This window comes from Anser brachyrhynchus (genome assembly GCF_964034855.1).
Source record: "Anser brachyrhynchus genome assembly, chromosome: 2".
NCBI lineage: Eukaryota > Metazoa > Chordata > Aves > Anseriformes > Anatidae > Anser > Anser brachyrhynchus.
In genome coordinates this window covers 15,252,406-15,277,561 of record NC_137695.1, presented here as the reverse complement: position 1 = coordinate 15,277,561, position 25,156 = coordinate 15,252,406, and the positions used below count along the sequence as shown (strand labels likewise).

Genomic DNA, 25,156 nt, shown 5'->3' with positions numbered 1-25,156 from the left:
GGAAATGCCACAGAACATCAAAGCACTTGGAGACTGTAGCATGGGGAAGGTGCTATCCCATTTTCACAATGAGAAAACAGTTCTTCCTCAAAGCTTAAATGGCCTGTCAAACTCCCAGAGACTTCTATACTGCAAGCACAAACAACTTTGGGACTAACTTTCTTCAGCCTCCATTGTTAGTATCTCCCAGACAAAGTCGAGTCTATAAAGTTAATACATCTGCTAAACTAATTATTTTTTAACAATTTTCCTACCAATACAGCATTACTAACATACTTTCAACATAAACTTCCAAACCCTTTAAAATAGCCATATCGATACTATGTTATTATATATATGCTGCAAATAGTTAAGACCCTCAAGTAGCTCCACGAAAACACACCATATTCTTTTTCCTTTCAGGAGCAGGAGCTATAAGGCCGATGTCAAAAAAAGTCCTGAAAAAAAGTGTTAGCATTTGTAGAGACTACAAATTTATCTTCTGCAGAAGTAAACATTTCAAGATTTACTGTTAGTCACATCATCAGCTAGCCAAACATACCCTGTAAAACTAGTTCATGAAATGAATGTATTCCAGCAGGGTCTATTTTACAAACATCTACAGCCTTTTCTTGCACTCCTGCTTATTGTAAGCTTGTACAGAAGCAGTAAAAGTTAATATGCAGAGGAACACTACATTAACTACTGAAATGTTATTGCACATCAAAAAGGTTTACTGCTACTTTGCAAACATGCTTACCTGAGTGCCATAAAACACTGACATATAATGAGTCAGATCTATTGCAGTGCATTGCAATCAGGTCTTCACTCTCATCGTGTAAAAGCATCTCCTTGATACAAGTCATTCTACATGATCTTCAAAAGAGAATTTTGTATATGATCTTCTACAAAATTTGTTAGTGTTTTGGAATTAGGGAAATACATAACAAATTGTCAGCAACAGGATAAATTGCTAAGAACTGAAGACACACATACTATTTTGTACTTGAATACAAAGGCACCTGTGTTATTATCTCAAAAAATTCTTGAGCTGATGATCACTGAAAGCCTAGAAGACTGATCAGAGAAGAACCACTACATGGTTACCCCGTTCTGGTGCTCCACCCTTGGCAACTACTACACCCTCAACTACTGATTACCGTCAAAGACAAAATATTGGGGTAAGGGGGCTTACCAGTTATCGTTCAACCTTGTATGGCTGCATTCTTATGTTTTTACACAAAACTCCATAGAATGTGCTGAACACAAAAAGAATTAAAATAACATTTTCTCTCCCTCCAAAAGCCTCCAAAACCAGCTTCTTTGTGACTGGCTGAACTACAAACGCTCAAGGTTTTACTTGGTATGGGTACTTTGAGAGGAAAAGTGAAGAATACCAGAATGAGTGCAACACAAATTTTATAATTGAAAACCAGGTGATAGTTTCCAGTGTCACATGAAATAGTAGAAAGAATGATTTCTGTAGACTGTTTCTTCCTCAATTCTAAAGAAAATAATAATCTTTTCTAGCTCAGTAAATTACACTGGTTGCTATTAGGTATCATATCATAGTCACGCTTGGTGTCCTACTAGTTGCAAGTCAAAAACTATTTAGAGCAAGACACACGGAAGCACAGTAAAAATCACCTGTTTACAGGTAAATTCTTCCTTAACACTTAACACACAATCGGTGGCTCACGGTCACAAATATATATGCTTAGCCATGTTATTTCCTATGTTGATGGTCAAGGAACTTCAGGGCCAGCAAGTCCCTCATGGCAATCATGTATCACAAACATCCTTTAAAATTTAAACTTTTTGGATGACAATCTTATTTTACATACATATTTGTGCTTCATGAGAAGGATAAGTAGGTGTTTATTGATTCTGATTTTTTGTACCAGTGATTATTCAGCGAATCTTGTTCCCATCTCCTCTTACCGAGGACAAATACTTTTCACTAGGAGAGTGGTTAAGCACTGGAACAGGCTGCTGAGAGAGGCAGCCCAATCTCCATCCTTGGAGATATTTGAAACTCAACGGGGCTTGACACTCGGCAAGCTGACAAAATGTGCAAGTTGCACTGCTGTGAGCAGGGGTTGAACCAAGCAGAGATCCCTTCCTACCAGAATCATTCTATCAGTGTATTATTTTCAATGTCTGTTCAGTTCTTCCTAATTCTACTTTTTTCTTTTTTGTTTGTTTGTTTCTTTTGTTTGTTTGATTGCTTCTTTTTTTTTTTTTCCTCTAGAAGAACTGATAAAAGGATTCAAAGTGAGGGACATAGCACTTGCATACCCCATGGGTATTGTGTTTCTAATACCAGCTTCTCTTCTACTCTTTCTACAAAACTTTTGTTCCTCTTATTTTTCTCAGAAAGAGCAACAACAACATAAAAGCCTAAATAAGCTCTCTAAATGCCTTATACCCACCCTTTTCTTACTGCATTCATGGAAATGCATGACCTCACAGACTATTTCTATTCCAGTATATTTCATTTCAGAAATCATACTGACTTAAACCCATTTTGCCATTCTCACTGAAGTGTCTTACAGCTCTGTATTTAATGATTATTTCTCTGCACAACAGTAAGATGCACAAAAATCTTAGCAGGGCATCAACATTCCTACACACTGTGAATCCAGATTGCTCACAAGAAGTGAAATGCAGCTGTAAGTTAGAGCTTTGTCTTTTAGAAAAGGATCAGCTCTCCTGGAGCTGCCCTCTTAGGTACCTTGAGTAACTACGACGTAATAGCCCGTGACATCTTCTACTGTAAAAATACTTCAAGTTGCATTAATTTTCTTCCAAGAAATACATTCCTATTCCTGTTTTTAAAAAGGATTTTCAAAAAAAAAGACTCAGCTTTAAAAACAATCTAAAGGCAAAGCATCTGTAACCTATATCAATATACCGGTGCTATCAGTAGCAAATTAAATCCCCAAGGAACATTTCCAACAGATAATGAAACAAATGCCATTAGTGGAGCTTTTCATCTAACAGATCCTTCATTTCTGAAGACAGTATTTATTTACCGTACTTTGTTAGGGACTAACACGTTGACTAGTTAGTAGTCTTCAATTATCACATCAGGTGGAGGAAAAAATCCTATTTCTAAATGAGCTAAAACTGAAATTGACTTTGAATCTCTGAACTGTCAACAAATTCTTCTATGAAAAGGCTTGCTTTACAGAGATTATAAAGTGGGTGTCATCCTTGACACTTGCATTCTATATTCATACTCCAGGCCTGGAAGAGAAATGCTGCAGAGCGCCAGGAAGGATCTTGGAGGGCTCAGCTGTCATGCTGCATGCCTCCCTCACTTGCTTTGCAGTCAGATACGGTGCTGTAGATGTCAAAGGTTCTCTATTTAAACTCACTGACAAGCAAAGGAAGAATACTGGGAGAATATGTTAGCAGCTACTATGAACTTGTCTCTAGTATCAGGTCACCCCGACACTTATTTCAGGATGTTAGAAACAAAAGCTCTGATTCTATCCAAATTAAAAAAAAAAAAAAACATACGATATACCCTCATCAGATTTACAAGTTCAAGATTTACTATGGGAAAATCCGGTGTTAAAAGTACATGCAACAAAGAACTGCTTTCTGTCAGAATGACAAACTAGAAAGCCACATACGATTATGTTAATCTCTCGTTTCAGATCTCTCTCGCACAATTGCATACCACTGCTTTCTGTGTTTCATGTAAAAGTCACAGAGTTTACTAACCATTTAATGAAGCTACATTCCTTAAATCCCTGACAGATTATGTGAGGTTGTTTGGATCAGAAATAAGAATTTGCCATTCCGCTGCCCCCTGCCCCGATTACATTTTAGTCATAAACATCTGTACCGCGGGGTGTTTGGGGATGCGGGCAATGAAACACAAATCTCCTCAAAGCAACTGATTACACCATGCAGAAGGAAACAACAGGAAAAAGTGTGAAGAGGAAGAAAGGAGAATCACTTGCGTTTTCGAAAAGAAAAGCTATTTTCAATCAAGCTTATCTCTTTCTGTCCCTTATTTACTTTTAATTGGAAAGAAGGAAGTAAAGAATATGAAAATACTTTGAAAGACATTTATAAGAGTCCTGGGTAATTGTCTGCATCAAAGATGACAATTTGCTGCATGGCTGATTTCATTTGAAAGGCTTTACTGACTGTGCATCCCAGGGGCTGCCTGAAACTTTGAAAATGGATCAGGACAAAGTAGCCCAGAGCAGTGCAGAGCAAGATGTCATTAACAGTATTCAGCTTGCAGCCAGGATGAGGACTACGCTCCTTCCCCAAAAAATTAAAACCCAGCACACTTAGATCTTGCATCTAGGATTTTAGTGGGTTGCACGCACTTTTTCTAGCTGGTAGAAGAGGGGAAGCAGATGTGGACTTAATGATAGTTGTGCCAGCTGGCTCAGAGAGTAGTAGCAGGCAAAAAACAGAGCACAAATGGCCCCAAATTCCATTTACCTGAGCAACGACCCAGCTCAACTTTTTTTGATGAAATTTTTAGCATAAGTACCACAAGCTGGCTGCAATGTTCTCAGATGAGTATTAGCAAATCCAGGTGCAATTCAGTGTACAAGCAACAATCTTTGAAGTTTAAAATGATACAACAGACAGGTGCTTAAGCAATAATCTCTTCCTCTATGTTCTAAGACTCAAGATTTATGGTATTTTGTGCCAAGAGCAGAACACTCAAAAAAAAAAAATCTAACTTGCAGAGTTTATTCCCATGTTTTCTATCAAGTTCATGTATCAAAAAGTGTATTCACCAGTAGAAAGTCCTATTAGCCATGCTTCCACACCAAATACAATTATTGCTGCTTCTTAAGTAATTGCATGATGAAAATCAGACCACTGACTTTATCAGGTTCAAGGTATTTGCCAGTCTTTTTGACTGGGATATAATTCAACAGTATTTTACACAAGTCAGAAACCTTTTTGCCATGTGCCTGCTTAAAAGTCTGAAGGTTGTTATTAACCCTTCTGAATGTTGTTATTAAAGGAACATATTCTCAGCACCTTGGAAGCAGCTGTGTGGGAAAAAAGGGGCACAAAAGACAACAGTATATCTGATTTCAGCTAAACAAGGTTGTAAAATAAATTATCTATCTCCTCTCGCTGAACTGGAATAAACAACACTACAAGGCTCCCAGTAATCATTTTAAATGTAATTTTAGGATTAGATTTTAATGGTAATCTGACATATTACATTTGCATTCACTATTCAGTGCATTGATTTACTCACCTGGATGCTACAATAATCAAGAGAGGAATTGAAGATTAGTCACCATACGTCACAGATTTACATTTCTATCAACCTGACGGACCAGAACTTGAAATATACAGTCTCCAGTAATAAAAACACCTATGCATATGTTTAATGTGAAATATATTGTCTTGTTCCACAAACTTCAACACCCCGTGCTTATCTTCCCCATTGAAAAGCTATGTTTCTGTGGACTGAGGTTTAAATTCCTACAGTAGAAAATGTGTTTATTTCTTGTTACATACTTATCCACAGTTTCTTCAAAGTATACTACATCCTTCTCATTAACAAACTCCAAAAATAATGAAAATATTTTCTAACTTAAACTAGAGGTTAAGACACAATAGGTATACCCCACAACATCTTTCATTCTCCTCAGCAGTTCCTCACAAAAACTCAAACATACCGTTTGTCTTTTCAAACCCATTTTTATCTCATTGTATTGATATGTATTAATTTGTTTCAGCATGTTTTTGTTATCACGCAGTGACTGTCCCTCCAATATTATTTTACCATGACATGACTTGTTGCTACTTCTCTTCTCCCTTTTGGAAACCCAAAGCTGCTTTTCTCCCCTCTTTTTTCTCAACATCTGAGTAGTTCAGTTTCTCTAAATATGTTATTCCTCAGACACAGCCTTCACTGAGACTGACCACTTTGCCAGACATAATTTTTCAATCACAAAACTCTCCATTGAGAGTCCTCCTATACAAAATCCCCGGTAAGATTGTGGCCATCTACTTCCCTGCAAAGAAAATAAATTCCGAAACATTAGTGGAACAATCACAGTGATGTCACTGTGTTACCAAGTCATGGTTCTGGGCTATCAGATAGAATATTATACATGGTTTGGGGAAGCTGGGGAAAGATGTAGAGCTGCCACTTCTTCCATCTATGACATATTAGTTCATCAGGCTAGTCAACCATCTAAAGACTTTATCCAAGCTTGTACACTGTGAATAAGCAGGAAGGAAGTATAGGGATCTTAGGCAATCAGCTGCACCACAGCAGAGCATCATTTCATCTGCAGCTACAAGTAAGAACAATCTCAAATCTTACATACCGACAGTCCCCTTTCATAAATTAAAATATCCTGTATGTGACAGGGGCAGGAAGAAGGAAAAGAAAGCGACATACAGTTTTTTCTCTCAGGAGAGGAACATCACAGCATCCCACAACATAGAAGCCCATCAAATTAATGCATCCCTACCAGCACTGATTATAGGTGCACTGTTTGAAACTACAGAGCCTCTTGCTTAACGCAGTACTACAATGACTTATTTATCAACTGGATGGTTTTGTCAGGTTCATTTAATCAAGAAGAAAAATCTCTCCAGAAATAAACAAAATCACACTCAGAAATGAGTAAACGTATTTTAGCTTCCATTTGGAGAAGCATAAAGATTTTTATAATCTTCCGATGTCAAAACATACATCCATTCAAGCCTTCTTAGCAGCAAAACACAAAAACTAGCAGAACTTTCTATCAGCTTCCCCAAAACTATTTGCTCAGCTGTCAATGGCCATCCAGGCACCCCTTAAATGTCAGCAGTGGAGAAGGTGGAATTGCACAGCCTCTCCCCAGAATGTGATTAAAGACAGAGAATATAACACATAATCCCACTGCAGGGGTAAGACAGACAGGGGGATGATGCAACTGCTCAGGTAAAACAAATATGTTCTGGTGTAAGCAAGCTCTGCAGCACCCACAAGCAGCACCAAAGCTGATGTGTCAGCATCTCCCCAGAGAGATCAATATTTTTGTTCAACACTTTTCTAGGTTTACTTATACCCTATATTTATCTGTGAGCAGAAAGAGAGACCATTAAGCCAAATGTCAAATTTATAAATATTATTCTCTTCTGCTCTCAAATGTCAATTTGGAAGAAGAAATACACACATACTCAGACAGATTTATTTCACTGAGAGAAGGGTGAACTTCCAGACTGTCTGCAGCCCTGTGTGAGCAAAGGTCCTCTGGAAACAAGGGGAGCTTGGTGTGTCAGAGCACTGCGTTTTACAGTTCTTGCTCACGGTTACATCAAGCGTCTCTGCTCTGTTTGATGAAAGCAGTAAAACAATGCGAGTACTTAAAAGATTTACTTATGATTTTAACCTGCTATCTGAATCATCCTGGGATTTCTTGGAAATGATGACTAGATGCTGAAGGATAAATGTAACCTAGGATCCCCTTGTGGGAGTTCTCATGTCACGGTACAGTTTAATGAAGATCCCAGTACCAAATCCTAAGATTTTAACTGAAGGCAAGGAGACTTATTTTTATACATTACATAGACTCCGCTTCAGAAGCTGTCAGTTTGCATACAGGCAGTAAAAAGCCCCTTGGCTAAATACAGGCATCGAATAAAGTGTCAGTTAACAGTAATTTCACCCCGCAAGTGTTCTTGCCCATACAACTTAATGAAGAAAGATTGTTTTACGATAAGAGCAATGAAAAGGAGGAAAGAAAGAAAAAGGAGAAAAGAAAAAGACCTACAAAGAAATGACAGTGTTGCAAAGAACCAAAACACCCAATTACGCTTTGATCATGGCTTGAATTTCAAATGTTACTGTCATCATTATTTTCCACTGCACCACTTCCTTCCCTGATTACTCGGTATCTATGGTATACGTTGGATATACAGCAAAAACAAAGCATGATATAGGCAGAAGCACTAGCTTATCTTTCAGCCATAATAAAGCCTCTCTCTCAAACATTATTGAGAAGCCTGTCAACAAAGCAAACCTGAGCACTGAGTGGAAATGAGGCATAACGTTTAATTCCTTCAATCAGCATTTTCCTGTTTGCCAGGAGCACCTCTCCTGGGTGGGCTGACAAGGTGCAAGCTAATTTAAAGATCCAGGAGAAGGCAAACTGCATCCGGATAGCACTGCTCCCACGTTAATTAAGAGGAGACTGAAAAGTAAAGTTCACTCAGAAATGGTACTGCGGGAAAAAATAACTCAAGGAAACATTGACTGTTAGGAAGAGCAGACAACAAAGTGATCATCAGACCTTCTTCTCAGTAAGATTACAGATTAAAGATTTAAGAAGTGTTATATCAAACATACAGACAAGGTTACTTCATATTTTGCTGGGAGTGTCTGATTAAAAATTGTACTAATTGCCACTTTCACAGTCATTTCCATTCAGAGCTTTCAGAGCTACACTGGAACACCAGACACGAGGCTCTAATGCCAGAGGGAAGAAAGCAGACGACAAGCTCTGGACTGACCTGGCTCTCCGAAACATGAAGCCTTCCCTGTTTGGAGGGGACTCTCTGCGAGTCAGTTCTTTGTCTGTGTACCAACACTTGCAAGATGAAGCAGCTCCCTCACAGGTCCTCTGGGCATCAGGAGCATTATACAGGGGAAACCCAAGGACTAAGGAGCTGCCCAGCTTTCTAGATGCTGTGTAATACCTTCTGACTGAACTGGCTCACCAGATAGCACTCATGTTACTCAATAAGCTACTTACAGCCCGCAGAATTTATCATGTATAATTTGCCTCAATTTTGCCTGTCATTTATATTGTGATAGTCATTTATACCAGAAATAAGAGTCCTAAAACAAAGCTGCAGAAAAATGGCAAAGAGTACAGAAAAGAACCAGTTAGCGTTTTGCATCTCTAACCTTCTCCTCTCCCCCTGAGCAGGGCGCAGCCCTGCGCCAGGCTTCAATTCAGGCAGGCAAACACCCAGAAAATGAAGGTATCCCCACAGGACATTCATACGATCAGGCTGAGGTACTCTCCTCCTCCTGAAGTGTGGGGCTATCTTTTACGACACTCTTGGTACTGTTGTATATGCTGCCTAACAACCTGATATGATTTTGATTTTTTTCTAAACAAATTTTCTATTATTTTCAAACTTTCTAAATCCAAAGTTAACTAATTCTATAATGTCATTCAGACAGAACAACTCTCAAGAACCTCAGCAGGTACAACCAAAGTTCAATTACAGGATAAAGATGATAACAGGTTTTAAGTAAATTGAAGCTCCACTTAAAAGTTTTCAGAGAAGAATCACTGTTAGTAAAGCTTTAAAACAATACTGGTATCTCACTTCAAAATTAAATAGTGAATCACTGCATATATAAAAGAAATCTTCCTCATTATTATTTTTTCTTGGAAATATTTTTATTTACTTTAGCTAGCTAAAAGAAAGACTGAGTTTCTTACTCTCTCACCCCTTCCCACAAGTGCTCAAAGATGTTTGTCATGTTTCACCATTTACCCAGCACAGCAAGGTGTCCCTCAGCAGTCTGCTCCTTTCAGATCACTTATGTCTGCTGGAGAGAGGATTCCCTTCAAAAAATTCAGTAGTTGGTAAAAATCAGGTCTTACACTGACCCTTTCTCCAGACTGTGGGTTCACAGAGCATCCAATCTTATTTAGATCCCGATTTCCTTGACACGAGCCTGCTGCTTTGCATTCTCAAACTGATGTATCTCTTTCCCATCTTACCTCCATGACACCAAACAGCTTAACAGTAAAGCAAAAATACCCACACATTTAGTAACACTTAGGCTTTGGGTAAAGCATTAGGAACAGCACACAGGTTAAGAAGGGAGGAAAAAAAAAAAAAAAAAAAGGGGGAAGACAGAATTTGATCTGCCAAGGGATATGTGCACTACTTAAGACATCACCAATGACTCTTTCAAAGACCAGGCAGCTTAAATGCTTAAAACCCATTTTTCCTTTGCAGTCTCTTTAGCCCACTATAACCAACAGCTTTTCTTCCATTCTGAGCCTCTTGACTTTCACGACATTTTTCATAAACTCAGAAACTGAGAGATATGCCTAAATAAGTCGTGCATGTATTTTTCTAGTAAAACACGGCCTCAGGAAATAGTTGCAATACAAAAGCTTCAGCTAGAAGGCAAAGCTGCATTTTACAATTCATTCTCATATTTGATTGCAAAAGACCTACCTGAACATGTCTCCTAAGCCTTTCAGCATTCCTTTCTTTGCCTTAATTTTGTCCTTCTCTTTATCTCGATCTTTCTTCTTTTCCTTTCCAGCCTTTTTTCTGTCACCTTTATCCTGGCTTCCATTCATCTGTCTCTCCAGTGAGTGGGATGGCTGGTCACTTGCTGTAGACACAGATTCTCTACCAGATCTTGAGCTTTCCTCTGTGTCTTCCTCCACTGAAAGCACAAATTAAGAAACATCAATGGGATAACAACGAACAATAAAGGCAGTTTTTTTGGCAAATTACATAATCTATTTTCAAGCAGGTTATATGCACAAAAATAAAATACTCCCATTCTTTTCCAAAATCAGTATCTGATGATTTGGGTTTCTCCTGGAATGCCCCTGTGTACTATTACATGTAATCTTAAGACAAGGAATTCATTTTTGCAGAATACTCTGAAAACTTGATTCGTGCTTTGTGGGTACTCTGAATAACATGTAGATTAATAGGGAGCATTATTAAAGTGATGTAAATTGGACCCTTTTGTTTCAGCATCTAAATCAGTTGAAGAGAGCTTCAGAAATGTCTGCAAGAAATAGCAGCAGTGCAGCATGCCCTGTCAGTAAATTCTTAGTAATACTCCCATAAAAATATGAAAGTCATTAAGGACTGTTAACCCTCAATAGAAGCCTTAATAGACTTTTTCTTCTGCTACAAATACTATAATGGTTTTCTTGCACTACTTCATTTCCTGGAGAAGCGTAAAGCACATCATGCATCATGGCTTTTGTTCTTCCATAGCAGTGGTACTGCTTGCAATGGAGCAGCTTGGGAGGTTCAGGTGGGGAGATTCCACCCAGCGCAACTAGCAAAACATTTTAAGAGCCCGTAACATGATTCTTCTCTGTTTCTAATCCAAGAACAAGACTCAGAGAATCCTAGAGTATACCCACGGTTAAATTTAAACAGACTACATGTATTGCAGAAAGCTTGAAACAGAAATGACCAAAAGAAACAATCCAATCAGAAACTGAAAACTCCCCCAGTAGTTTAGTGAGAGAAAAATAAAACATGTCAAGCACAGGAGTTAGAATCCTGCAGCCATTCTGACTTAGCTTAAAGTCAAGCTGTGATCTCCCAGGAGCTCTAACATGTTCTATCATCACACTAAAAGCAGGGCTACACCATCTTCCAACAGATGGCATAAAGAAGCAATTAGGATCACAGGTGCATACTTTGTAGTGTTTCCTGTAGCTCTAAGAGGCTCCAAACAACTTTTGGCAGTAGAGGTTGGAAAACAAAGTTTTGCTTTACTTTTTTTAAACTACAGGGTATGGGAAATAAACTTTTTTTTTTTTTTAGTAGCCAAAAAGATCTGGAAATTGCCATGACATAGAGGGAAAAAAAAGAATCACTTTTTAATTTAGCATATGTTTACTTATTATTATTATTCTTATTCCTACTAGTACTATTATTTGTAGACCTCAGCGACTCCCCTACAGCCAATGGAAGTGTGTAATTTTTCAGAAATTTCTCATACATAGAGTACTGTAGAATATAAATTTGTTTTTCTTAGTCATCTTTCATATTCACCTTACCAGTAATTCACTGAACCTGAAAAGTCTACAAATCACTAGCTGAAAGGCACTCAATAATCTGTCTTCTCTCTCTCAGATACTTGCCCAGAAAATACTGTTTATACTCTAATATTATAATACACAGACCTGTCCAATAGACTTACTACTTGCTCAGCGAGTATCCCAAGATTTCTATAAATATTCTCCAACCCTGGAAGATCGCATAAATATATTTCAAGAAAAACATACCATATCAGATAAGTATCAACATTAATAACTATTTTTGAATCTCAACTCTGAATTACATACTCTGAATTAAAAATCACCAGCAAGGAGAAAAAAGGAAAAAAAAAAATGTCTCCAAAATTCTTATTAATTTATCCTCAGGACTGCTATGAATAAAGTAGATGACACAACTTCTCAATTGTAGGCACAGATTTAATGTTTGGATAATTTTATTTTAGAAAACTAATAGGCATTTCCTATACATGTCTGTGTACTAGCTGTACTTGTACTTGTTTTGGTGAAAGTGTTTTTTAGTCAAAGTTTGGGATGATATTTAATTATTATTAAAAGAGTATTGGAAAACCACTTTGGAATAGAGATGCTAATTTTTTGCATGTTAATTTATAGCTACAATCTGTTCCCGTTAAACCAACTAGACATTTAAATGATTGTACTAGCAAATGATTATAATTAGTAAAATAAAAAAATAAAAATTAAAAATCTGGCAAATTCTGAAGTCAAATGTTTACTTGGTACTTCATTTCTAGAATTTCTAGAATTTTAAAGACGAACAAATTTTGTCGTATGGTTGTTCATTTTCATATGACAACACATTATTTTAAACCTAAATATGTATTAAGTGTATTGTGCTATGCTGAGCTGCTGAACAACTTGTCATAACAATGCTTCCTCTTATTGTTTTGCATATTCTATGGAGATAATATTGCCTCCTTTCCACAGTTGTGCTACAATAAATATTTGTCTATCACACCCATTTTGCTCGCAGTTAACTCAATAGCTTAGAACGAGTCGTGTGAACTAGGATGCCTGTTCTCTCGAAATAAACACTGGTGACCCTACTGGAGCAAATAGATTTCCGGTTTTCATAAAAAGGCACAACATGAAGAAACTTGTTTCACTTTTATGCAGAACAGTCATTCTGCAATTAACATACACCTAATTACTAGTGTTTAGAACAAATGCAAATGCTGCTCAATTAAAAATTCAAGCCCGGGCTACAAATGAAACTTCTAATTTTTGCTAAGTTGAAGTAATGACATTAGGTTGCCACAAGACGCAGAATGCATTTGCTTTGGTGCTGTTACTTCCTTCCTTCTTTTCCTGCAGCCTCCTGTTCCCCCCTCCTCCCTATTCAGGATGCTGAAGCCAAAAAAATAAATTGGAGTATACTTTAAACATCAATTAAAGCTGAAAACTAGTGTCATTTCATGAACCACACTGTACTGAAGAGATCTACACAAACAGGTATTATGAAGCTATTCTCCTAATTAGGCCATAAAATGGAAAAGATGCACATGAGGAATCAAAGCTACTTAATGTGAAGCTATTTTGCCACTAAGCTTCCAGGCCTCTTATTGTGATATTTAATACAGCCGTAGATTCTAGCAATTAAGATTCAGCAAAAGATTAGAAAGCTTTGCCGATCTCTCCCAATCCAAATGCCCTGTTCTCATTCAAGTCACTAAAGATAAACATTTTGCTTTTAGTCAGCTATTTCAAGTATTAAGGAGGAAAAAAAGAAGAAAAAAAAAAAAAAAGAAAATCAGGCAAAATGATCTGTAAAAGCTAAACACCCACACCTTTCCACAAATATTACTTCTTTACAGAGATTAAAATTCTTCTCAAATACTTCTTAAAATGTTGTCCTGGAACTGGATACACCGATCTGATTTTCATTCCGCATCTAGTAATTTAATAACATCTTTTTCCAAGGACAGCAAGTACATTCATATGAGAGTTAGCCCCTCTGCTACATATGCTACCTGTATTTACATAGCTTTCTTATATTGGGTGATGACATGTTAAGAATTATTCCATAAAATATATTGCAGTGCTATTATTTGCTGCTCCAAAGAGGGTCAATGTCTGGAAGAAAAAAGCACTCAGCACTGAAACATTTAGAGAAATACTTGGGAAAAATATCAAGTAAAGCAAATGAATCCAACCTCAAGGGCATCAGCAAATTGACCACCAACATGTTTGCCTGGGTTTTATAATACCAGAAAGCCACATTTTAATTTCAAACAATTATGGAATAATTAAATGTGATTAAAAAAAAAACTTATGCCATGTCATTATGGCAGCAGTGAGACATTAGTCACATTAGTACCACATTGTTAAATCAACTTCTATGTATTCAAAGGTGTCCAGGTTTTTTCCAGCTGAAGACATCACTTGGCAAATTCTCTGGAATCTGAAGCCAAACAGAATTTACACAAAGTGGAGGAGACCGCACAGACACAGACGTGTTCCCAAAAAGACAGACCTCAGTACTGTAGACGTAGTATTTTGAGCTGATCCCAGGCCCCATATGGCTGGGCCAGCTCTTAAGCTCCCCCAGCCACCATCAGAAGCAAAAACCTCGAGGGCCTTCTGTGCCATTCCTGGAACTGAGCTGAGTCCAGCCAACGTCCTGCATTTGCTTTACTACTTGTCTGCTTCTATTACCCTGGCAGTCCGAGTTTCTGGATTACTATTTAGATGTTTTATTGTAATACATGGAAGCTATTAAAACACATGCAAATTCAACAGAATGTGCGGTAGTATGCATACAGCTAGGTCACACTTCGTTCAGCCCTTCCTTACCATATGGGATTTGAGAACAATCTCACTCTGGATCTCCCATGACACCAAGATGGTGTCCATTAATGCCAGAATTCTTCATCCACGAGGAAATAAGGACAAAGACTCACCCCATGGCATTTTACTTTCAGCCAGAGGGTTTTGTCTGGTTTCCACTACTCCCATGCAAAGGATACAAAGGCCATCAAACAGTTCCTTTCCACTCTACGCGTTGTATCAATAAGCTCAAAACCTCTTGCAGTAATCTCATAAACCTACACTCACCTAGAAAGTCTTTCTTGATAAGTTTTGCTGTCATCTGTAACTTCTGGATAAGCCCTAGATATTTAATGCCTCAAAACAGGATATTACTCAGTTGGCTCACAACAAGCAAGGCCCTTTAGAAAAATGCTGTCTTGTGTCCCAGAAGACCACAGGCATGCAGTTTGGGAGAACGATCAGGATCACTACACATTTTCTCATACCTGTTCTTCTACTGGCCAGGAATAGATTGACAGCCAACAGCACCAGACCAGCATTTAGCCTCACTGCTGCGTGAAATTGCTAGGTGCTGGGAAAGGGAAGCAGAATTAATTCTGTCCATAACTACCTTTGAGAAAAGTGACTGGCAAAATGACCTCCCTTTCAGTCTCAGAACACTTTTAGAAACAGACATATTAAAAGAAAAACAACAGAAGAGTTTTAAAAAATAAAAAGAGTGACTACACAAGCAGCTTACAACAGAATATTACAGAATGACACTTCCGAAAAAGATTTTCTGAAAGTAAAAAAATTTTAAAAAGAGAGTGAAAAATCTCTTTGCAAGCTTTTTCTGTTAGTGTTCAGGCTAAATATTTTACCACTTCAGCTTTCCAAATATCTTCTTCATTCATAAACTACTAACTAGCTGCAGGTTGATTAAAAAAAAATAATCTGCTGGTGTGTGACAAGTCGAAACTAGTACAACATGAAGGTTAAAAATTCAATAATTTTAATACAACCCCTGATTGAGGTAATTTACCATTCACACTATTTTCATTCAATATGAGTTGTCATTTTACCAGCCCATTCTTACATAGTTCAATAATGATAAGGTTAGCTTTGAAGTGATTCTTTTATGTTAATGACATTCTCCACATGTTGGGTCATACTTCGGGTTAAAGAACTGAAAATGTAAATGAATGCCCATTAGGGCGGGTAATAGCTGATCATTAACTTTATATTTTATTAGATCTGCCAGCCTTACTCATTCTAATTAAAGGACAGTGATTTCTTTTTTTTCCCCCAGACACTACAAATGTACCCTTTCTAAGTTAGATGCACATATTTTTGTAACATGAATTCAGTGTTTCTTTTTCTTTCTGCGTAAAATGTTTCTAATTTACATCAGTAAATTAATTAGCTGTCTTAGAGAAAATTTTCATAGTAAGTAATTTAAGTAAACATAATCCTAATAATCTTATTTCCTTGTTTTAGGAAGGAAGGAAGCTGCAGAGTGTTGCAATCTGTTAATGCATATGAAGGGCAAAAGCCTGAACAAAGCCATGAAGAGAAGTTAGTTCTATTCTTTTAAAACCCTAGGATAATCTTCTATCACTTTTAATCACCTTCTAAAGGATTAACCTATATCGTTAACATTCTTTATGTATAACAATAGTTTACTTACGAGTTTCCATGCCTTCATCATCATCATCTGCTACAGGTTTATCATATGATTTGTCTATGGCAGCTCTGAAGCTTTCATTGCAGCCTCGTCCTCGGATAATTCGTGGGCGTGGGCGGTGGAAGGGAATATCACCATTTAGAGTCACCTCAGCAACCGCAGTCTGCAGGCTTTCTAACGAGCTGGATTTCTTCAGACCTAATGAAGGCCCCACATCTCTGGTTGGGGAACCTTAGTGATTTAGGGAAGAAAAAAAAAAGTAATTAGAATTACTGTAGAGAACTGCATGCTTGATTATGCATATCCATTGTGAAAGTCTTTGGGGACACACTTAACATTATTCACATCATCTCTCAATAATCTGTAGGGAATTCTCTGCAGATTTGTTGGTCTCAGAAGTGAATGAGTATGTCAAGTTATAGTCAACGAAACCGACAATGTTAGCAACGTCTGGCTTTTCAGATTAGTGAAAATATACCAACATCTATTACTATTATTTTAACAATTTGAATGATAAAGTAATCATGGGGCTTTAAAAACACAGCTCATGAAAACAACAGAGATACATATCTAACTGCATCAGACAAAGCTATTAATTATTTTTTGTTTAGAGCAGAAAATTTCATCTGTACTAGCAACTGAGAGCATATTCTGGGCATGAATCCTATTGTGTTTAGAGTAACATTCTTGCTAAGTACCCCAACTTCTGGCTTCAAGGAACGTGTTGTTTGGTTTTAATTGAGTTTTAAAGACTCGCATCAAAATGCTAACTATTTCATAATGAAATACTTCTGAGAAATATCAGTTGACTTGCTGGGATTTTGTGAATTTGTTTTAAGAATTCTGTGGAATGGACCCAATTAGTCAGGCAATACCAGCTACCCAGCTGGAAAAGAAACACTTTCCTGGCAGCGAGCAGGTTGGTGCTTGGGCAGCCCTACAGCTGGGGCTGAGGGCAGCTCTTATCACTGCTGCACGCTCCGAGGAGTGCCAAGAAAGCCCTAGCCAGTATTCTGCAAAACTCCTTCTCTATCCAGACTTGTCTTGGCTTTGAGGACTAATGTCTAGCTTCTGTTTTTAGATACACACGCTGACAGTGCTGACAATTGCACAGTTGGATCTCACGGTTAAAATGGAAAGAGACCTATCAGGCAATAAATAGATAAATAAAAATTCAGTGTTTATTTAGAGTGATTTTGTTCAGAAGTGCAGAATAGTCCTGGACAGCTCTTCGATAGGATTTGTGGCTTGAGAGAAGAGGTGGGACATGATCATCTCGGCCAAATTTCTTGAAGTTACGAGATCAGAGCCCTCACCTAGAATATGGAAAATCCCCTTTTTTCTTGACCTGAAGGGAGCAGAACAGTGAAGGGTGCCGTGGCACCACAGCAGTCCCTGGGGTTGGGAAGTTAGTTGCCACCCTCATCTTACAGAGGCACAGAAAAATAAAGGGACTTGTTCATAGCCAGACAGCTCCAGGAGACAAAGCCAAGCACTGAACAGGACAAACAAACCAATAAACAACCTGCTTGTAAGCAAGGTCTGGTGTGAATGATGCAATAAACGAGTTATCTTTTTAAAGTATTTATATCAGAATAACAGAAAGCTCTGGAATTGACTCCTGTTCTGGTAGATGTTAGGAGGGAGGAGAGACAGTATCTGTCACACTTCTGTGACACAGTTATGTGAAGTTACCTTAAATTGGGAAGGGGGGAGGACGAATAGCACTAATAACAACAGTTTCTCTCATCGGTCAGTGTTGGGTAGTGTGGGATGGAAGCGGGAAGAGAGGTGCGGGACCTACAGAAAGGCAGCATGGCAGGTCCTCTCCATATTTTTTGCTAGCTTGGTGTTAGGTAGAGCAAGGTGACAAATGCTTTCATTTTCCACTCATCTATCAAGAGTCTGAACAACTAAGTTAAAATAAAACCCCTTAGATCAACTAGATTCAAGCAGCAGCTGTCAAAGAATTCCCTTTCAGCTGCCCTACTTTTGAGATGAATTTGTAAACAGAAACAAAACAACAGTCTTTTTTCACAGTTCTGAAGTTTGGTTCCCCCAGAAGTCTGGGGTCCTGCTGTTTTCACCCTCAGCTGCAAAGAAACACACCCCACCAAATTCAAAATTTTATCTTGATGAACTCACATCTTGCAGAAGAAGCCACCCTCTCGCTCACGGCCCCTATTTGTTGGAGGGTGAGGGTCATGAGGATAGCTGGGGGCACAGTGCGGCTGCTGGGGTGAGCAGGAGCAGGCAGCTGGGACAAGGATGTTTGATGGCTTCCCAGCTGTGCAAACAAACTGCAGTCCAGGTTCCCCCAAGTTTTGAACATGGCCCGAAGTCTAATGCAAGCATTTCCATAGAACACTATACCAAGCGAAAGAACTTCGACTTGGGCAATGCCCTATAAAACTGTCCACTTTCTAACATATGTCACAAATTGCTGGTCCCCCACTAAAGCCTGCAGTACACAACAAATGAGATTTTGGTCTTTTACTTTTTGGGATTGTGTTTTGATATAAACAATCCACAAGACAGGAAAGAAAAATGAATGCAACATTTTGAAGAGGAAAAGAATAAAAATAGAAGAGACAGGACAATCCTATACAAACCAGCTGTTTGACAGATTCAATTTCATATACAAAGGGAAAGGGTATCCTCTTACATGGCAACTTTCTGTAAACTTCCTTATTCCTTTGCTTTGCAACCTTCTAAATGAAATGCTCATATATCTTTTCCTAATTACTGAGTGGCTTTTTTTGTAAGCAGTAATTATAAAGCAAGCATTTATATGCCCATTTATGTTCATAAAGAACACTAAAAAAAAATTCCATTTCCTGCTACCCAATACAGATCTCTGTGAGAACAATATTTATATAAGTTGTGCTTTCCCAAAGGAAAAGCTAGATGGGATATGACCTAATGTTCCTTCAGTACTGTAAAACTAATAACGGATTACAGAAATGATACGAATATTTATTGAACTTGGGTGGCCATGAACACAAATGTGGACAGGTTGCAGAATTTGAAAGAGGAAAATGTCATTACACAAGCAGTTTAAGCACTGTGATCGTAAAGCTATACGTATTTCAATCCCTTCACCAGCTTCTATGGCCACTTCATAGCAAGTCTACTATTTTCAAAATATATGGTTAAGGCTCCCTGTAAATTGAGTGAGTTCAGAATTTATTACTAGAATTCACTAGCCAGAAAGTGAGCTGTTTATTCATAATCCATTGAGAAACTGCAAACTTTCTTTAAGATGCATTTTGTTTAAAATTTATGAGTCACATCAAAACCTTGTATTCTAAATACAAAAATGTCAGCATTTTCTTCTAGACTTTACAGTGCTGGTGGTAATCATCAGAAATGTTATCTGCTGAGTTCTATTTTGACAGCAGAATTTGAAACAGAAAAAATAAAAAGAAAGAAAGAAAAAAAAAGACACATCTACCTAAAGCATCTTTATATGACTGAGGGATGAAAGGGGTTCTTTTATCATTTTTTAAAATTTGAAGTTAATCAAAATTTTCCTTTCCAACAATTTTATTAACAAATAATCCACCCTTTGAGGTGGATTCAGCCATCTGTAACACAGAAGCACCCCATCCGTAAATCCTACCGCGTGCGCAGCCTCCCTGCACGCTGCTTACACGTTCATCCACACCGCTCTCCTCTACGTGCCGTACACCCATACCCGTCTCTCACGGGCTCTGTGCCATGCTCACGCCATCCCGAGCCCCTGCCCACCAGGCATGCACCGCCACCCTTGTGTCTCAGCGGGCCGGTCCCTGGGGATAACGCCAAGCCTCGCTCTCCGGACCATGCAGCACCCTCTGCTCATGCACGACCTACGGGCGTTGCATGCATCGGCTCTCACGTGGCACAGGCACCGCAGGGCTTCACCGCACACACAGATCCAATGAGACATCTAATACTCACAGACCACATCAAACCTACGTGATGCTCCCTGCTCCAAGCCCCCTTTTTTTCCTGTTGCACTGACTCTGTTTAACAACTCACGATGCTCCCACCTCTCTAATCTTACGTTAAGTATTTATACGGTGCCACAAGTCTGCATGGGCGAATTGCAAAGGCAAAAAGTGTGGTGTTAAAGGGCGTAGGAGGCTTCCTCGGGTGACTATTTTTAAAAGCTGTAAAAGTATTTTTTTAGTGCTATAAAAGCACTTCCCTTTAAATGATTTTAAATGATGCTTTTGTTTCTTTCTGAAACATTATTTTTACTAACTCTTAGGTTAAATGCTACCAGTGACGTCAAAAACTTCCCTCTATTTGATTAAAGCAGTTTTGCAAAGGCGCAAAGTCTACTTTTAAGTGCTTTCTTAAAGGACATTACTCTATTTTTGAATTTACTAACATCTGCTACATTAGTTGATAAATTCTTCTATTTCTGGTTCAATTCATACAAAAAGAGTAACATTTTTTGCTAGAAGGGGGGCAGGGGAAGACTAGAGCAAGTAACTGCATCAAAAGTATTTCAGCTTTGTTTCCATTTAATAAAAGTTTACTTTAAAAGCATCCTGTAAAAATAAATAATTTAAATACATCTTCTGTGTCGGTTTTGCTTGTTGTTTGCTGTTGTTTGGTTTGAGAGAGAGTGTTTTGGCTTTTTCTCACTGTGGACATGGAAAAAAAAAGAAAAAAAACAACCTGCTATAACTATAGCATGCCTGGGACTCAATAAATGAGCCATGCTCAATTGCTACTGAATATACTTCTAACCTCTAGAATGAACTATAAACACTGCAAGGATTAGGCACTTCAAGTGAACTACAGAAAGAAAAATAATTAAAAATCTATTATAGTTACTAGGGCTGGTGAGTTCTACACTCTCCTTTTCAGCTAATACTATTAAACCCAACTTTGTTTTTGGGTTTAATCAAAAACAAACAGTGTTTGTTTTTATTTTTCTTTAAAGCAAATATATGCTGAATTTGTCTGGCTTCTACAGTTCGTCAAATCATAGTTCACCACACATTTGATGTATTTTTTTTTCTTATACCAGATGATTTTTCAGCCAAATTGCAGTAAGTGGTTTGTTTAAAAACCACATCCATCTTCAGTAATGGGAGAAATGCAGTGTTTACATACTAAACCTGGTTAAAAGCACACAAAATAAATTTTAAAAAGTACAGTCAAAGGTGCGGTGGTTTTTTTTCCCCCTTCTTTCCAGCCACTGAGCTTGCTGTGCACAAAATATGTAACTGCTTAGTCCAGATGGTTACGGTCACGCTCGTTCACCCAAGTTGTCTGACGTGTCTCTTTTTGGAATTTAATCCAGGTGTCACACATATAGAAAAACTACACTCTGTTGATACCACCAAAAGCACTATGCACTTTTAAACCTAAGCATCATATTTTGCTAAAATACAGGATTTACATCATTGTTATCACATCCCATTCCAATAAGCAGGCTAATAAGTAAATGAAGAATTATTTACAAGTAATTTGTGTTTGATCTGTAAGTTCTTTTCCTGTGAATAGTGCTCATGGTGAAGGCAGTTCCCAAGCTCTGCTTCTTACCATAATCATTAACACAATTCATACATTCTGGTGGCCCTAAACTTTCAAAACATTCAATAATATTATTTTTTTATTCATACTCAATTTGTAAGGTTGCAAGTTTATGGCCATATTCTACAACATTTTAAGAGCTTGAAGTTTTATCTGATTTAATAAAAAATATAATGCAGTCAATTGATTAGTTACAGCTTCTCAATGTTCCTACTCATGTTGTAAAGTGTCGTTAAACAGAGATGCAGTTGTGAATTATTAATCATAAATTCTGCGTGGAATGCCCTGCTCCCCGAATCATGCTAAAATAAATAATATTGTCAGGTTTAAAAGGTGAATTGTTCCTAATTAGAGCTAAGTAATGTTATGGTGTCCTCTGGATCTAGCCTAATTAAAACAGCATTCCAAAGGTCAAAAGCTAACTTGTATTAATAAATCATAAAGGCTAATAATTGCAGCTGGTGCATTATTTTAATTACTAATAAAAAATATGCTTTGAAAGCTATTTCTCATTATCATTGTGTGAAGTGTTACAATCTATCATATGTGGAAAATATTCTATTTACATAGTCTTTTGTTCTGTTACACTGCTCTGGTTTCAGTTCCAAAAGCAAATCGACTTGCACTAATAATCCTCAGTTCAACTCACAACACCTATCTGATGACCACTTAAGGCAAAGATAGCAATTTTGGAATTAAAGTAATTCTTTTCAAGCACTGTGTTAGCACTGTAAGCCAAACATTCGACTCTTCTACATTACTCTGAGTTTGAAGCGAGGAGATGATTTTCCGAGATTTCATTGAAAGGACAAAAATCAAGACAACTGTGAATATTTATGAGTTCAAAGTGTAGAAACAGGTGTCTACCCACAGCCAGATATATGACCTGCTTGAATATACCACCCTAGATACTTATCTCTATAGAGAATTTTCTTTTTCTCTATGACTTGATTATTCACAACAATAGAGAGCAGCCATGCAAGTACTGGAATATTCATGTTTTCATGCAATTTGATTGGCAGTTCTGTAATTGTGGTAAGCTGCTTTGACCAAGGTTTCTATAGCAACAGCCTTACTGTCAATTCTTACCTGTTTTCTGGTCATCCATTGTACTGAGCTTAGTCTCGTCAGCTACTGTTAAAAGGTAAATGTATAATGGTTAGCCCAGTTAGTGCCCATGCCCCACATGCATCCAACATTCCTTTTTTTTTTTTTTGTATTTTTTTTTTTTCAAGTTAGGGGGGCCTTAGCAATGTCATCCTTCATGCATATAAACTGTAACAGTAAGCAAACATTCTAGATAGAAATGGCAGCAAACAAGTAACCTTCATGCAATGTCAGTCGTGTTCACATCACAGGCAGGTACAATATGTTATTTACACGTTAGCACATCGCAACTAGTCAAGACAAGTCAATGCCACCAACCTTACTGTCCTCTGAAGAAGTTGGTGAATTAGGGATTGCAGGTAAGATACTGACAATTATTGTAAAGGAGCAAATCTGATTATAATTTATTATTCTGAGTATGGATTTTTGTGTTTAAGCACTTAAAACTCACTGTTTAAGGTTACTAGATTCCGCACTTCAGAATCTAAATTCAATACAGAAAAATAGATGGGCTGGTTAGCATTTGCTTCCTCTCAGTTGTTTTACCAGTTAAAATGGTCATAGTTGATTGCCTGTCTTAGTTGCTCCTAGTTTCAGGGCTTCTGATATGAATATAAAACTTAGATCTCAACCAGAAGTCAGACTACCTTGATTTTCTAATTCTGAAAGATTTCTTCAAAAAAACACTTACATATTTAATATCTTAATCAAAATCCACCTATAAAATAAAAACTACTAAGGGTCTTTAAGGCTAATTGAATTGTAATCATGAACTGCGAATAATTCTGTGTACCCATAACCACAGCATGGTACATTTTTACACAGTTATTCTATGTGGATTGTTAAATGCACTTTTCACCTCCATTTTAATGAAGACATTCAATATTTACGTATGACTGTATATCCAGAGGGTTCTGATATTTAAATGTATGGACATTTACAAGTGGTATGAACAATACACAGGCCACTTGGACATTCATGTTAAGAATACTTTACTTCACACCAGTAGACCTTATGCACAGTATTACTGCACATAAATAATGTGTTTGGAATTACAAAATCTATATACTTACAACATGAAAATCAGGTTCAAATAAAACAATTGAAAAAATATCACTCACTACCTAGATCCATGCTTTTGGATTTTCGTGTTTTAACAAACTCCAACTGACTGGCATCTGAAAATTGCTTTGTACGCTTTTCTGACATGCTCTGGCGTCCAAAACCCTCTCGCTGGAAGGCAAGCACTGGATCAACATCTGGACTAAGAGTGCTGTAGGAAGGGAGAAAAATCATGCAAACATTTATCAAGATCACGCAACCTTTCACTCTGCAGAGAAAAGCATTTATTTAGCATGTGACTTCTACCAACAATAAAGTACACATTTTTAAATAAACCACTCAGTTACACACACAATGGATTTGTTTCACTGCATCAAGCAATTCCAGTTAAAAAGAATAAAATAATTCACTTACGAGCTTTAAGGAAAGATGTACATATCTCATGTAAAGCTATACATATACTATCAGAATATATGACCCCAAGACAGGAATAATTTGAGAGAGAAAAAAAAATTCCTTTTTTTAATGAGAAACCAGTATATTCTCTTAATACCACCTTATCAGATTTTTCTTCATCACAAAATATATTTTGTAAAGCATACACAGAATCTATCCTGCCTGAAGCCCACAGAGACTTCCCAAAGTTCTTAATTTAAAGACTTTCTATTAAAATTTTATAGCATTTCCTGATTTTAACTTGGCTATGATAGACAAACATATTTTTACTCAATACTCCACTACAGAGCAAGTATTCGCCACAATGGTTTCATCATTAAGTTGGACTCAGATTTGGTCTCTTCTGCAGGTTTCTTGCATGACCTTGGCCTCAGAAGCTTTCTGAAGACAGATTTAATAATGTTGGTCTGATGTTGGTAGAATCATGAATGCAAGAACGCAGGCAAAATTAGTTTGATGTGCAAGCTAAACCCTAGGCTTGTAATGTGTCACCATGGCCACACCACGGAGAGAGGGAGACAGGGGGAGAGAGGGAGAGACAGAGAGAGAGAGAGAGAAGCAATTAAAGGACCACTGTAAGATCACTTACTGCTAATAGACCAACTGAAAGAAAATTCACACAAGGGTCTTCTCACTCCCAGAAAAGGGAAGAGCGTTAATAAGAGCCTGAAGGCAAGCCCAAAGAAGTTAGATTTCTACTTAGGTTGACACAAGGAGAAATCTAAAGCATAAATTACTGAGAAAACAAACAAACAAGCAAACAAAAAAACCCAACACAATA

The 25,156-nt window shown here is 37.6% G+C and overlaps 1 protein-coding gene across 12 annotated transcripts in view; it reads right to left on the bottom strand.

Annotated features, from left to right (window-relative positions):
• Positions 1-25,156, bottom strand: part of PARD3 (par-3 family cell polarity regulator) — a 445,998-nt gene that overhangs the window by 131,321 nt on the left and 289,521 nt on the right. For 8 of the 12 annotated variants that reach the window (XM_080583461.1, XM_080583469.1, XM_080583466.1 and 5 more), the window contains 4 exons: positions 23,979-24,130; positions 22,840-22,884; positions 16,219-16,446; positions 10,183-10,399 (listed from right to left, as the gene is read on the bottom strand). In XM_080583461.1, the coding sequence (XP_080439587.1) occupies positions 10,183-10,399; positions 16,219-16,446; positions 22,840-22,884; positions 23,979-24,130 (642 nt within the window). The remainder of the gene's footprint in view (positions 1-10,182; positions 10,400-16,218; positions 16,447-22,839; positions 22,885-23,978; positions 24,131-25,156) is intronic. The other 4 variants (XM_080583467.1, XM_080583472.1, XM_080583465.1 and 1 more) reach the window with 3 other exon arrangements.